This window comes from Cryptomeria japonica, chromosome 11, assembly GCF_030272615.1.
Source record: "Cryptomeria japonica chromosome 11, Sugi_1.0, whole genome shotgun sequence".
NCBI lineage: Eukaryota > Viridiplantae > Streptophyta > Pinopsida > Cupressales > Cupressaceae > Cryptomeria > Cryptomeria japonica.
In genome coordinates, this window is record NC_081415.1 from 487,942,830 (window position 1) to 487,959,350 (window position 16,521).

The following is a 16,521-nucleotide window of genomic DNA, read 5'->3' on the forward strand; positions in this document are numbered from 1 at the left end:
AGCCTTAGAGAAAGTAAGTGCTTACCCCACAACCAAACACTACCTTCCAAAACTCGAGCCCTATCACCCTCAAATTGAAAAGAAGCCACAAAAAAGCCTCTTGTAGAATGATAAAGTTCAATCCTAGCTTCAATAATGAGCCTCCAAGACTCCAAAACCGATTTTCTCAAATCTAGTAGGGAAGACCATAAACCATTGAACCTATAGATAAGAGCAACACACAAGAAACATTTTTCTTTATCCAACACCTCTTTTCCATAAATAATAGTAGGGGCAGAAGAAGCACAATGCAATGGTTTACCCCTATGAGAGGGATGAGTAAGTGCAAAAGAATGGTTTTTACCACCAAAAGAACCAATCACCTTAGCATAGGAAAGAGATTTTGGGGATGAATAATGTTAGCTAGTAGAACTACCCACCATAGAAGAATAATGTTAGCTTAATTAAATAATAAAATTATTTAATTAATTTAGAGGAATACTTAGTGAAAATGTCACTAGTATACATTGGACAATTTCTATTGTCTACACAAACTATAAGATGATTCATCACATTGTTAGTAGACTACACATTACCATTTTCTAACTATTAAAAATGATTTTGAATAAAATAGATTGATACTTTGTCATTACAATTACTATAATTAAATAAAGTGAAAAAAAATGTCAAAACATGACCCTAGAAACTCCACAATATACTAATAAATAGTATAAATTGCATGTGGGTCAACTTACTATTTATAGTTTCAAGTACTATTTCAAGAAAAAATTATGAAATCTCCATTTTTTTTTATGGTGTGGTTGATCTTTTTCTTTTATTTAATTGAACATTTGACACAAAAAGATTAAAATAATTAAAAAAATATTTTCATGTGTGTCAAAGTCCTCGAACAACCACATATCAAAATTATTTATTGTGTATCTTCTAAGGCACATTATAGCACATCAAGAATAGAACCTTTTAGATACTCAATATCTTCTCCATCGATGGTTATGATAATTATTTTTTTCCCTCTATGCAACAACATAAATAATATTATGTTCATTATATTCATCAATAATAATTACATATACATGACCTATACATTGAATTACATATATAAATACCCAATAATCTAGAATATAATATAATGGGTTAAAATATTGATTGTAACTAATTGATAAAAAGATATAATACTTGGTTACACAAGATCTTAAATATTACCAAACTCAACTGATACTTTCATTTATTTCAATTGTAGTGTAGATATAAGTTGATATGTTTCAAGTGAAACTAAAGGTCTATAGGACAATTCATCTGTTGGAAATATGCCTCGAATTCTCCTGCCCAGTGTTCGGGTTGATCGGTGTAACTTACCCTGATGGTACCCTCTTCTTGTGATCGGCTATCGGGTGAGCAAGTAGAGTAGATCTGACAGTCGGGCGAAAAGATCCAACGACTATCACTAGGTCGCGATGGGAAACTGCTCATTGGAATATCCCTCGTGACATGGCAACTAAGTGATGGGTCCCGGCAAGAGAGTACTCAAGCGAGGTTAACTAGTGAGCAAGTCCAGGATGATCGGACGGTGATCAAGGTTGATCCAAAGGTGATCGCTAGGTCGCGATGGGAAACTGCTTGTTGGAATATCCCTCGTGACATGGTGACAAAGTGGTGGGACCCGACAGGTGAGCGGCTCGGGCGAGTTAAAGGCCGATCAGATCGCAGATGATCGCAGAACATCTGGCGGTGGTCGCTAGGTCACGATGGGAAATTTCTTGTGAGACTTTCCATCGCGACCCAACAACAAAGAAGAATTTTGAGTAGATAGTGAGGTTGTGCTAAGATGTCAGAGAAGGGACCCGAAACCAATCAGGGGGTGCCACGTGGTGGAGTGCAAAGAGAAAGATCAGACATTCAAGATAACTGATTGTTTGTCTTCCCGATACCCAATGGAATCACCTTCGGCGATCGGGTTGATGTTGCCTAGACCAAAGACTAGTAGGCGGACACTTGGAATGTTTATGTTGGTGTATTTGAATATAAACTGACTTGTCTTCTGAATGAATGTGGGATAATATATTTTTGATGAATTCATGAATGAACAAGTTGTTACTAGATGGTTATGCTCCAAGGCCTATTGGTTTGGCAGATGGCGGTTGCCAGAGATGTAACCGATGAGTAGATGGTTGTGCATAAATACTGTGGTGGTAGCCGAAGAGAAAAGATGGAAGTTGTAGAAGCTAAGCCCAGATGTCTGCATGTTGTGTAAACAGAGTTCTGAGAACAGAGTCCATAAAAGAGGATCTGAGTACTTTATTGTAACCGTGTTGTTTACTGAATAAAGGGATCTCTTTTTGGTGGTGGGTTTTTTACCCCTAAGGGTTTTGCCACATATATTTGATGTCTTTCTCTGGTGCTATTTTGTCTGGTTAATCTTAATCTTCTATCTGTGTTTTATCTTAATGTATTACAAACTGAAATTAAAATACTTCCCTGCTTGCAAATCCCCTTAGAATTGATGTTAGGAGAGCGTTTTTCGCGCACTGCTTTCCTTACATTATCAACCCACTCATTTAATACACACTCTGCCCCAAATAAAATTTATATAAAAAGAACAAAAATATGTCAACTCCGTTGAAGAAATAGTCCATGCACTTGCATTTGAATTTTTGATTGAGTTGATCCTACTATTGTATAGTAATTTTTCATATTTAATAATGTTAATTTCTTTTACCAATGAAAAAATCTATAAAATATAGACTTACTTTCATTGTCTTATTATCGAATTACACCATTCCATAATTGTTGTTACATTCACAGCTTGACATTACCTTGGCACTTTAACTCTTGTGATGTTAATACTCTTTTTACGCATGCTCTCACACCATCATTCTCCCCCTTTTCCATGCCCATCCTTAATGAAATTTGAAATATTTTGAACACCACTAATTATGTGCATTATTCTCAACCAACAATATATGTTTGAATTCTTGAACTATGATGCATAGTCATCTAACCATATATTATGTTGATCAAATGTGATATTTATATCCCTTAAGTTATTATAGAACATTTGAAAGTAACCTTTTACAAACTTGGTAAAATAAGGCTAATCGTCATTGATGTAGAAGAAATACTCCCTCAATATTCTTGTAGATTCATTTACACTCTCAAGTATATTCAATTGAATGCTATATGTACAAAAATAGTAACTTGAATGGAGCTATAATACTTGGATTTGACTTCAATATAATTCTCTATGAAATCCACAATAGAGAGTGTCCTTTCATAACTTACACTATTCATCTAACCATCACACTTTATGCATGTGCATTTCATACACATATACTCTTTCTCCTAAGATATTCTCATAAATTCAATTACAGCCATATCTTCACTCATTAATTTATGTCTCTTTAAATTTTTGTCATGTTTTACTCCATATGTTACTATTTTTTATTTTTATTTTTTAAATAACTATTTTGTTTCTAATCACATGTGTGCTCTCTATATGTAAACAATTTTATAAAACATTGTAAACAACCACAACTAACAAATAATCCATTCAAACATGATTTCCTAAAAAATATTATCCATTCATTTTTTACATAATACACTATTAAATAAAAAATTTAATGATTTTGGTGGAGCTTATATCATAAATTCCTATAAAATATGATTAGTATATAAAATAACATGTGATAAAAAATTATCATAATGCATAGAAAATTCAATATGTATCCTACAACAACAAGTAGGCTGTGATATATTTTAACATAAAAAAAAAAAATTCATCTTAAAATACATTTGAATCATTCTCATTTGATGACAAGTCTCTATAAATTTATGATATAAAATTGTATTTGAGTTTTTATCTCCAGACAATAAAATGTTTAGGATGTGCTTCACGATTTTGAGAACCAATCCTTCTTCTTGCAAAATCTCTTTAATTAGACCAAAATATGGTGTTATTTTTGTTAAAAATATCAATCAATTCTCTCAAGGCATCAACTACAACCTTTTCTTTGTGTGGCAGTCTACCTAAGAATGCTCATAGTTCAATTTTATAGGGACCTTCAACTCTTTCATATCTATTGTCGGTGGTTTGTGTCTATCTTTGTGACAATATTTTGTAAATAGGGTTTCGAGTCGCTTCAAAACCTAAATTATCCTATAATAAAAAAGAATACCTTTCTATTTCATTTACCCTTTCAAAAAATGTTTTCCATATTTTATTATAAATTCTTTAACAAGTATTTTCTGCAATTTTACTAGGATTTAGTTTTAAAATATTTTCATCAATTTCAGTTAGACACCTTGGTTTCTTACAAATAACTTTAGGTGGTGTTTTTATTGGCATAAGTTCTTGGCCTACTCTACTAGGTAAATTTTGATCATTTTTAATGTTTCTTCAATTGGCATGTGTTCCTGACTTCTTTAATAAGGCTTATTTTATTTATTTCATATAAATTGATCATTAGGTGTGATTTCTAAATTAAGAATTGTCAAGAATTGATGTTTTGTGATCAATAATAGTTTTATTATTTTTTATTTTTATAGGTGATTTAGAACTTGTTTCTAGACTCAGTTTCAATTGGTAATGATGGCATGCCTTCCTCTCCACCTTTTTTCATTTGGCAAAGTCTTTACATGCACTTCCTTTATTTTTATTTTGCTACTTTTTTTTTCTCTATTGTTTCTTGTTCCTTCTCATCATAATTGTTAATTCTCTTTCTACACAAAATTAGCAAATATAGCTTCATTCAATCTGTCAACAAAAAAAAAGAATGGTCGACAAAAAATTAATATAATAATTAGAATTAAACTATTAAAATAAAAGAATGATTTTTAATCATAAAAACTTAGAAATTACAAATTAATATGAATAGTAAAGAAAATTGAGAGAAAATATCCTAAACAAATAAAAAATATGCAGTGATCAAGAACACTTAATGATTTTTAATTCAAATATATCATTTATAATTATATAAAATTGAAAAATATATAGAATGTCAAAAAAATGTACAAGTATACAAGTTATTTAGGGAATTGAATCATGGGTTTCATGCATTTTCTTCTTCTTTGCCTAGCCTTTTGTTCTTTACATAATGTGCCCCATGTTACATAGTACAAGCACATTATGCAGCATTCTTATGTTTCTCTTTCATTTATTCTTTTTCTGATTTAGGTATGGAATTAGTCTTGATGATGAGTATGTGATTTGGAGATTCATTTCACATCTAAGAGACATGTTTTTCTTCTTAAACAGTTTTTTCAAACTTCATTGTCATCAAATTTACTCATTTTACAATAATATTTGATGAAATTCATACCATTATCTTAGTTTTTTCCTTATCTTTCTAATTGCATGCCTTTTTTAATTTATTTTGAATGCATTAACATATTTTTTTTTAATTTTCTTTTACTAGTGTAGATTTATATTCCTCTATACATATGTATTTTTTTTTCTTTGTAAGTTTTGATCTACTTGTCTAAATTTAGAAAAAAAAATGTAAGAATTTTTTTTTTCATTATGTACGCACACATACATCTCTCTCTCTCTCTCTCTCTCTCTCTCTCTCTCTCTCTCTCTCTCTCTCTCTCTCTCTCTCTCAGTGTGTGTGCATGTGTGTGCACGTATGTGTCTATGTGTGTTAGCTTTGTGCAAGTTATGTGACACACACACACTTGATGATGCAATTTTTAGGACCTGTCCACTTTGAAAATTTATTAAAAATATTTTTTAAAAATAAACAACTTCTAAATCAATCATTATCAGCAATATTTTTGCCAAATGATTGTAAAGATACCTAATACAACAAAAAATAAGGGGTACACACTAGACACTATGTTATTATAACATAGTGATTTTTGTGTGCACTGAACATTTCACCCCTTCAAATAATCTTTAGTAATTTAGAAAATAGATTTATAAGACGATAATTATTATTTTTATTATATATTTAAATTTTGAGATGTGTACAAGTTTAAGTTTAATTGATTTAAAAATAAATGTATGTACTTTTAATGCCCTTTTGTCCCTAATTCATTAACATACAGTAACATAGGTCTACTTTAGCATCTCTTATTTGAGGGAAATTCCCTCTAACTTAGTGGACTATAGTGGTGGATCATGCTTAACACTATCTTCAACCTCTATGCTTCCAACACATAAATTTATGTGTCATATCAATGGAGAATAATGTGAAGTGTAGAAGGCAACTTATAATATACACCCTCTCCAATATTAGTAGAGTAAATTAGTGCTATGGTGAACGAGGAAGTTTGTGAGTGCACTAATAGTATAGAGGGTTTGAGCCTCTAGTCTTTTTTTCAATAATTTTTTCATTATTGAGGAGACTGTCACATGATGAATTGACTTTTGTGGTAGGGATCTATGAATATAGGTAAGTGCATAGTATGCTACCTCTTTTATAATGTTTGATCATCTATCTCTTCCTTAAAATTCTATAATATCAAAATATTTTAGATTATCATTTAGGGAAAACTCAAAATAGTTTTCTTAGGAAATATAATAAGATCTCATGATTGTTGCAAGGAGTTTGTTCAAGTCTCATCCACTATTTATCTTGAAATATTCTCTTTGAATCTCAAAGTGATTACACTAGTCGATATGTAATATCTTAATATTAAGAAAAAATGTGCATTAATTTACAAATAATAAATAACTTGACATATTTTATTCATTATTTACTTCCATTTTACATCATCATGTGACAAATTTGTTACATAAATTTAATGGCAAGAATATCTTCAAGCCATCAATATATCCATCTAGTCACTAAGTCAACTTGAGTGATTAATGATTCTAATGTGTTTCTAATGTGGCTATTAGCGATTCATGGTGGTTATCTTGAGTCTTTCAAGATTCAAATCCATTCATCAATCTAATATTTATTTTTTTAGAAACTTTTCATGTGTTTCAAGAGGTTTAACAAGAAGTATGGGAGGATATTTAGGGCTTGTAAGGTTTTCTTAAGGGTTTACAATTTGTGGGAATACAAATTTTAAAATTTGAAGATGTGATCAAGATAGAAATATATTTGGTAAGATAAAATTGCAATTACAATGTTATCTAAGTAAACTATTGAGAATTGACTTAGACAAGTTCTAAAGAGAAAAATGTGGAATATCAAAATGTAAAATTAGGTCTTAGAATAATTATTGTATCAACACAATCAAATTATGTGGTAAAATCATTCATTAAAGTCAACAAACCAAAATGATATTAAAAAAAAGAAAAAAAAAAGAGAATATTAAGATATACACCTTTTTCTTCAATGAACCATTGAGGGGAAGGATTTTATAAGAATTTTTTTTCATTCTCATGAGATTTGTATAGTCTCTTATTCACATAGGTTATCTTGGATGGTGGGTGGAGTTAATTTGATCATTAACTTAAACATAATTGTGTGCAGTGGGATAAAAAACTATCTATTTATCAATATTTTTAATTATAAAAAATATTATATTAAAAAAAATTAATTATAATGTTTAATTAACTTCTAATTTAATTTTTTTAATCATATTTATTTATTTATTATAAGATAAGGAAATCGATTTTTTGAATATAACCCTCATTTAATGCGAAGACCGAATCATTAAAGCGAACCTATTCATTGAAGCCAACTTTATTTCTTATACTCGGCTTATGATTAAAGGTTGTTTTAGAACTAATGACTCTTCTATTTTGGATCACACCCAATTAACCATCATGAAGATAAAGATAGGATACAATCAATGAAGATTATTAAAAGTGTTTTTGGGTTCAATTGTATTTAGTTTTTTGTATTAATGTTTTGAATCACTCTCTAATTCTTTTGATTTTTTGTATCAATGTTTTGGATCACACTCTCTAATCCTTTCTTCATGTGCAAATGTACATGTTTCTTTTTGTACTAATGTTTTGGATCACAATCTCTGATTCTTATGACATTTGTGAATCAATATTTTGGATCACACTCATTATTTCCTCATATGCAATTGATTCCTAATGTTTTGGATCACACACTCTAATCCTTTCCTCATATGCAATTGATTCTTAATGTTTTGAATCTCAATCTTGAATTCTTATGGTTTTATGTATCGATGTTTTGGACCACACTCTCTAATCCTTTCCTCTAAGCTTCAATGGCTATATAAATAATAACTATTATAATTACAAAATTATAAATATTTTTTATCAAACAAAATTTCAATAGTATAATGAACCCAACTACTAAGACCACAGATGAAATATCACTCCAAAAAAGATAATCTTTGCCTCAACCTAATAATGAGTCCCTTTCTATAACCAAAACATTATACAAAATGTCGTACACAATTGAATTCAAAAAGTCTTATAATAAGTTTAACTGACTATAAAAAAAACTCATACTTGACATAAATACAAAAATCTAAATAATTTATTTACTGAACAAAATTTCTAAAAGACAATCATTCCCACCTACCAAAATTGCACTCTAAAAAATTGAAATAGAAAACCTCATCCCCAACTTTAGAATCTTAGAAACACGTAACCATCAAAACCACCCAAAGTGGGCAAAGGGCCAACTTCCCCATAGGATCTCAACTTTTTCTATTAAAAACTAGCTAAGAAATTTTTGTCACTGAGAAAATCTTAGAAGACGATTATTGGGTGAAATGAAGTGTTCTAAGGTAATGGTGATGACATCAATAAAATTAGGTCTTAGAATAATTATTGTATCAACATAATCAAATTATGTGGTAAAATCATTCATTAAAGTCAACAAACCAAAATGATTTAAAAACAAAAAAAAAAGAATATTAAGGTAAACACTTTTTTCTTCAATGAACCATTGAGGGGAAGGATTTTATAAGAATTTCTTTTTCTTTTTCATGAGAATTGATAGTCTTTTATTCACATAGGTTATCTTGGATGGGGGGTGGAATTAATTTGATCATTAACTTAACCATAATTGTGTGCGGTGGGATAAAATACCATCTCTTTATCAATATTTCTAATTATAAAAAAAAATATTAAAAAAATAAAAAATAAAAAATTTAATTATAATTTTTAATTAACTTCTAATTTAATTTTTTTAATCATATTTTTTTATTTATTATAAGATAAAGAAATCGAATTTTTTTAATATAACCCTCATTCAATGAGAAGACCGACTCATTGAAGCGAACCTATTCATTGAAGCCAACTTTATTCCTTATACTTGGCTTATGATTAAAGGTTGTTTTAGAACTAATTGACTCTTCTGTTTTGGATCACACCCAATTAACCATCATGAAGATAAAGATAGGATACAATCAACGAAGATTATTAAAAGTGTTTTTGGGTTCAATTGTATTTAGTTTTTTGTATTAATGTTTTGAATCACTCTAATTCTTATGATTTTTTGCATCCATGTTTTGGATCACACTCTCTAATCCTTTCTTCATGTGAAAATGTACATGTTTCTTTTTGTACTAATATTTTGGATCACAATCTCTGATTCTTATGACATTTGTGAATCAATATTTTGGATCACACTCATTATTTCCTCATATGCAATTGATTCCTAATGTTTTGGATCACACACTCTAATCCTTTCCTCATATGCAATTGATTCTTAATGTTTTGAATCTCAATCTTGAATTCTTATGGTTTTATGTATCGATGTTTTGGACCACACTCTCTAATCCTTTCCTCTAAGCTTCAATGGCTATATAAATAATAACTATTATAATTACAAATTTTAAAATATTTTTTATCAAACAAAATTTCAATAGTATAATGAACCCAACTACTAAGACCACAGATGAAATTCCACTCCAAAAAAGATAATCCTTTCCTCAACCTAATAATGAGTCCCTTTCTATAACCAAAACATTATACAAAATGTCGTACACAATAGAATTCAAAAAGTCTTATAATAATTTTAACTGACTATTAAAAAAAACTCATACTTGACATAATTACAAAAATCTAAATAATTTATTTACTGAACAAAATTTCTAAAAGACAATCATTCCCACCTACCAAAATTGCACTCTAAAAACCTGAAATAGAAAACCTCATCCGCAACTTTAAAATCTTAGAAACACATAACCATCAAAACCACCCAAAGTGGGCAGAGGGCCAACTTCCCCATAGGAACTCAACTTTTGCTATAAAAAACTAGCTAAGAAAGTTTTGTCACTGAGAAAATCTTAGAAGACGATTATGGGGTGAAATGAAGTGTTTTAAGGTAATGGTGGTGACATCAGGATTTTGGAAAGCGAGGGACCAAGTTAGCTAATTGTGGCACTGACTTTTATGATGTTCTACGTCATCTTTCTGCCACCCCATTAATGCTCTGTCTCCCTCTGCTAAGCATTCCATCCAAACACTCGCGACTAAAATGTACAGCTCCAACAATGAATGCATCCCACGCTGAACAAACAGTTTAGTCAGGTCAAAATCAAGTAAAAATAAAAATCTTTTTTCACGCTTCCTCACTTTTACGTCAGGTCAGAGGTTGAGGTTACTCTCTCTCTCTGTGGTCACTACCAATCCAAGTTTCCAGCCATCATTGTGTCCGTGGAGTTAATAAGAAGCGCCAGGCCTAGGACAAGGTTTACCATGCCGCCCATTATTATTGCATTGAAGCGTGTGGGGCTCGAACCCGTGACCTTGTGCTCGTCGGCACAGGCGTGTCTGCACAACATTTAACTACCAATGACCATCCGTCTGCAATTGACCGGGGATTTGTATGAGAAAAGTGCCAGTTTGCATCCTTGTTTTGCATGGATAATGACGTTCACCTAATCACCCCCCAAACCTTTTGGTAGGTGCCATTGCCAATAGTAAGTAAATACCCATTTGGACAATGCCCTTGTTAATCTCTTTAATGCGGTGCCCACTGCCCACTGCCCACCAAGTCAACAGAAATCATTAGTGAAAGCAATTTCCCTTCAACAAATTTTACAGACGGATTTCTGTCAAACACGTTGATTATGAGAGCTCATAAAGTTCCTGGATTAATTAGTTCAGGTGTATATTTTTTCTCAATGTTTGATCTTTCATGATCTATCATCAGATTGTTAGGGAATGCTTTACATTATTATATCTTTTGAAATTTTCTAATATTCTGATGATGGAGTGTGATCTGAAACATTGATGCAAAAAATACATACAATCAAATCCAGAAGCAGTTAATTGGTTCGGGTGTAAATTTTTTCATCAATGTTTGATCCTCCATGATTTATCATCAGATTGGTAGGGAGCACACGCTTTACAATTCTACATCTTTTGAAATTCTCTAATATCCTGACGACAGAGTGTAATCCGAAACGTTGATGTAAAAAAATATACAATCAAATCCAGAAACAGTTAAATGATACAGTTATAAATTATAGAAATAAGATAAAATTATGTTATGGATAGATGCTTGATAAGTAGTTTGATGGGTAGGTAGTTTTATTGAGTATATATCGATTGAGTTGAAAAAAATGGTTCAGCAGTGCATTGTAGCGATGTTATATGATCCTTTATCTAGAAGAACGACATCCTGATGACTTTCAAATCACCGAAGATAATGAGTTTGTTTTTGTTTCAAAATAGCTAAGCAACGTAATTTTCTTATAACTTGTTAGGGCAGTGATTTGGCCTATTATATATAGTCTCATAATGGCTACCTCTTCTATTCCATCAAACATTTCTTATTTCAGTAGTACTTTCTTTTTCCATGCCAGCATTGTACCTCTTTTGAAAATCTTTCCACGATTTGCCAATAAATTGTTCAGAAATCTAGCGACAAGCAATAACCAGAAATCTGATACAAGTTGCATGCGAAAAAAGATCCGAGTAATGATGGAGATGAAATAGAATGTGTTTAAGCAACCTTTACTAATGATGGTGAGGCCAGCTATCGAACCAGATATATATCCACCATGTAAAACACAGTTTTCTCATGACTGCTCATTTTAAGCTAGTTCTGAAGTTGAAATTATAATATCCTACTAGATAGTAGATAGTAGATACTAGATGGATTCTAAACGTGTAAGATAGGTAAAAATGATAAACCTAGATGCAAACGCTTATATGTCATTGAATTGAAAGTGATGACATCAAGCAATATTATTATTTATTTTTTAACATTGATAAAATAAAAATATATATAATTGATTTTGAAAAATAATCTTTTAACTGTGAGAAATTCATACTAAAAAATCACCAAATGTTTAAACATCATTTACATTTTGCACAGCTTACTGCTTCCTGCAAGTAAAGACATAATCTTTAGTGAACTACATTATTGCTTTTTGTGCACTCTACAGATTTTATGTCAGAACAGCTCTCAGTAATAAACACAAAATATCATAAATTGCAGCACAAGATAAGTTCAGGTCTACTGTTAGAGATTGAGAGGCTCTGGAATGCAAACCAGAATGAGATAACACTTGAATACATTAGTGTTTAAATTTTTTGCAGATGTGATTGAGATAAGATTTGATTGTAAAAAATTTAACAGTCATATTTAGAAAGATTTTAAACAGTAGAAATATAAAGTAACTTAATATTAGTATTCAATAAATAAATCCACTTGCACGAAGGATCTATAGCCGTTGTGGGGCATACAGAGACATCTATTGTATCCTTCTTGAAGATTAGTCATGTGGATTTTGGCTTTTATGTCTTTAGCTGGTGCAGAATTGTGAAGGGTGTGTCCAACTTAAATATCATTTGAAATTGCAGGTTAAATGTGGGTTGAATCTTGATTGAAAGAGTTTAAAATGATAATACATTCAAAAGATTGCTTCTGAAATTAACTGTGTATAAGTTTTTGTTTAGATGATTCGAATCACAGTCAATAATCTAATATCAAAATCACTCTACATCAAATTGTTATCTATAATTAACTGTTTATATTTTTATATTGACATTTAAAATCACACTGAACAGAACATTATCAAAATCACACTACATTAAATTGTTATCTATGCTTCCCAAACATTTTTCAAAATCATACAATTTATTTAAAATAGATAACAAATATGATACATTGTTACAATTTCACTGCAAAACCGCAGGATGGTTCAGACTAACTGACGTCACATATATGTTTTGTTTCAATTGGGGAGCAAAATGGAATGGGCCCATCTACTGTCCTCTCAATGCCTGCTGCTTTTACAAAGGAGACACGATCATCATTTTCTTCTGCTTTGTTTCTTCTACCCTATTGCATGCATGCTCGATCATAAGGTAGTAAACATGCATAGCAGTAAAAACATATAATTGTCATATATATTAGAAGCTCCAATTCATTTCTGTTTTTCGTCCCAATGAGATTAACTGCAGCTTGCACTGCGCAATACACCAATTTATGCTGTCTTGTGGGTGTTTTTTTTATATCTGAGAGTACTATAATTTCTTACACTCCAAAACTACCTTTCCATGGTCCATTACTCAAACTAATGTTTGAATCACTGATAATCAAAGTAAATTAACTAAGCAAGAAAGACATGAAATTGAATAAAGACATTCATAAGTTATGCTGTAAAATAAAAACAAAGCGCAGTTTATAATCCTCCATGGTAATTAGCCTACTGACAAAAAAATGCATTTCTGAACTGAATTGATTTTCTCAGCATATTAATGATCAACCATCATATAGACAACATACGACACTACAATTATAGTTCCAGTTTGCAGAAATTCATAATGTGGGTGCATGCATTTTCTTTCTAGCCAAACGCACGGAAAAAACGGTGAGTTCAATTACAGCATTTACATAGAACATTCGCACGGACAATAGCAGCGTTGAACGAGGGACATTCAACATTGATTAACAAACATGATCACCCAACTCAAAGAGCTCATCAATGAAAATTGTATTTTTAAATATAATTAATACAGGCCTGTAGATACAAGCAAGCCATGACTCATCAGAGGTCTGCGCTTTGTGCTTTCCGAGTCACATGTCTACCTAACCTACCAGCATTTTAGCAGTTGAAAGAAGAAAAGAAAGAGAAATTTTGGATGGCCTACTTGTGTGGTGCAGTGTATGAGATTCTGGTTACATGGGCTTAACCGAAAAAAAAAAAAGAAAACACCAACCCGGCCTGAATCAGACTTAGCTGAATGAAAACAGTAGCAATGTCTGTAAAAAAAAAAAAACCGGGCACTAAAATGAGAGAACCCAAGAGAAAGGAAAACCTTGATTGATCTAAGCCTAAGGCTTCTTGGCTAAAGTGTGCTTGTTATTATGCATCCAGACCTTGAGAACATGGCGTTTGACGCCCACCTCCATACAGAACTGCTGAACAGCAAGGTCATCATGCTTCTGGATCCTCCAACCGACCTTCTCCGCAAAGGCGCACATTTTGTCCTTCTGCTCCTGAGTAAACTTGGTCCTGAACCTTTTCTTCATGGCATGAGGCAGGTACATGGCCTGGCCGCCCATATGATCGTGCTCCTCACCGCCAAAGGCCACAATCATCTGAGGATGAGAAGACCTAGGGGCAATGGCGGTGCCATGGGGGCTAGCGGGCAAAGCCAAGGGCAAATGGGTACCAGGGAGCTGAAGGGTGGGTCTCTTTGACAGAACACCACCATTAGTGCCATAGCAGTAATAGCATGAAGAGGATGAAGAAGAAGATGGGTCAGTATCTCTTCGGTGAAAATTCCGATGACACCCACAGGCGGCGCACTTGAGAGCTTCAAGCGTGCCATCTTCACCACTGGGCATGAATTCCCCACACCCATCGTTGGCGTGACCCCCAATGCTCGCTGCATGGTTCTTCAGGCATTCTCTATACTTGATGTTCCGCCTCTCATGTGACCCTGACCTTATCACCGCCTCCTCCCCGCCATTCTCCAGACCTCCCCCAACTTGCAACCCACTGCTGCTCAGCTTCGAATTCACCTCGTGCACTGCTGCCCCTGAACCAGCAACGCCCATGTGACCGTAGCTGCCGACTGACATGGGTATCCCGATCTCTCCTTCGTTATGTTCCATCATAAATCCACCTCAAACAATCAATCCTCCAGACCCAAATCTTATTTTCCCGGCCTCTTACCACTTCTTCATTCGCTCCATGTCCTTGTTAAACCCCAAAAGATTAACTAACCTCCATCACATCTGTTACTATAAAGCACTGACATACATATCATTCAGACATTCATTCACTCGCTGACTTTCCCTTCATTCCCTCTGTCTCTCCATTAACGTTGCTCGCTCATATGGCGGGCTCTTAAAAAAGAAACAGTCGCACAAGTTTTATGAATGAATGACCCACCCAAAAACCTTGGCACACGGTTCCACAGCGTACGTTTCACAAACCTACCCCGATCTTCTGCAGGATGATTGTGCTTTGAATGACTGATTGACGGTTCATGTATGTATATATATATATATATATATAAATTCAATATCAGCTCCCTAAATCGAGACTATGAAAACCAAAAAGAAGCACAAGATGAAGAAGAAGAAGAAGAAGCAGCCGATGGAGAAGATGGGCATGGAGCAAAGGGCGAAGAAAGGCGTTGTTAATAATAAAACTAATAAGGCAGGCAATTGTCACCTGGAGGAAGAAGGAAGAAGGAAGATTGTTAGTGTGTGGTAATGGGCCCCTCCACGTCTCTACACAGACAAAAGGCGCCTCAACATGGAGAATTACGCAAGCAAACACCTTCTACAGACACAAACCTCAGCTTCTACCCTTAACTTTACTGCTTAATGCAGCAAAATCAATTTCCCGTCACTTCATGTTTCCCATCAATTTCCCGTCAGTTCACGCAAATTTGCCCTACCTCCTCCTTTAGGAAGTTAGCTGGCCGTTTTTTCAAAAGATGTATTTATTTGAAAAATCACTACCATCACAATTAAAGATCTTATTAGAGGTTGTTAAGAATCTTCTCAAGAGACATTAGACATGTTCCAACATTTTCGAGAGGATTCAAATCTATGGCCCAGCTTTGATTTTACTTGTAAGGAGTTGAGTTGGTCATTTTTTTCAAACAAACGTACTGTTGAAACAAATCCCGAAGAGAGACATTAGACATGTTCCGACATTTATTTCAACATTCTCACTCTTAGCATTATTGAAGAGGATTCAAACCTACGACCCCACTCTAGTTTCACGTGTAGGGAGTTGAACTGGCCATTTTTTCAAAAGATGTACCTATTGAAGAAATCATCACTACCATTCAAATTAAAGATCTCAAAGTAGGCTATTAAATCATGTCACGAATCCAAAAGGAGATGTTGTACAGTTCTAACAGTCATTCCAACATTATCCCCATCAATATTATCCTAGAGGGATCAAACCTATGACTCCACACTGATTTCACTTGTAGGGAGTTGAACTAGCCGTTTTTTCACACACTTGTTGAAGAAACCGCTACCATCCTAATTAAAGATCTCAAAGGAGACTATTAGATCATGTCACGACCCTGAAGGGAGTTGGACATGTTCCAACATTCTCCCACTGAGATTACTTCACAGCTGGGGGGAGAAGGACAACAAGCAGCACGGAGGATACTTCCTGCCTCAACATTACCCAAGAGAATTCAAATCTACA

At 32.9% G+C, this 16,521-nt stretch overlaps 1 protein-coding gene across 1 annotated transcript; it reads right to left on the bottom strand.

Annotated features, from left to right (window-relative positions):
* Nucleotides 1–13,815: 13,815 nt before the first annotated feature.
* On the bottom strand, nucleotides 13,816–15,626 carry LOC131032448 (zinc-finger homeodomain protein 2). The gene has a single exon (XM_057963424.2). It carries the CDS (start codon nucleotides 14,958–14,960, stop codon nucleotides 14,172–14,174), a length of 789 nt encoding a protein of 262 aa, XP_057819407.1. The 5' UTR covers nucleotides 14,961–15,626; the 3' UTR covers nucleotides 13,816–14,171.
* Between the last annotated feature and the right edge of the window lie 895 nt (nucleotides 15,627–16,521).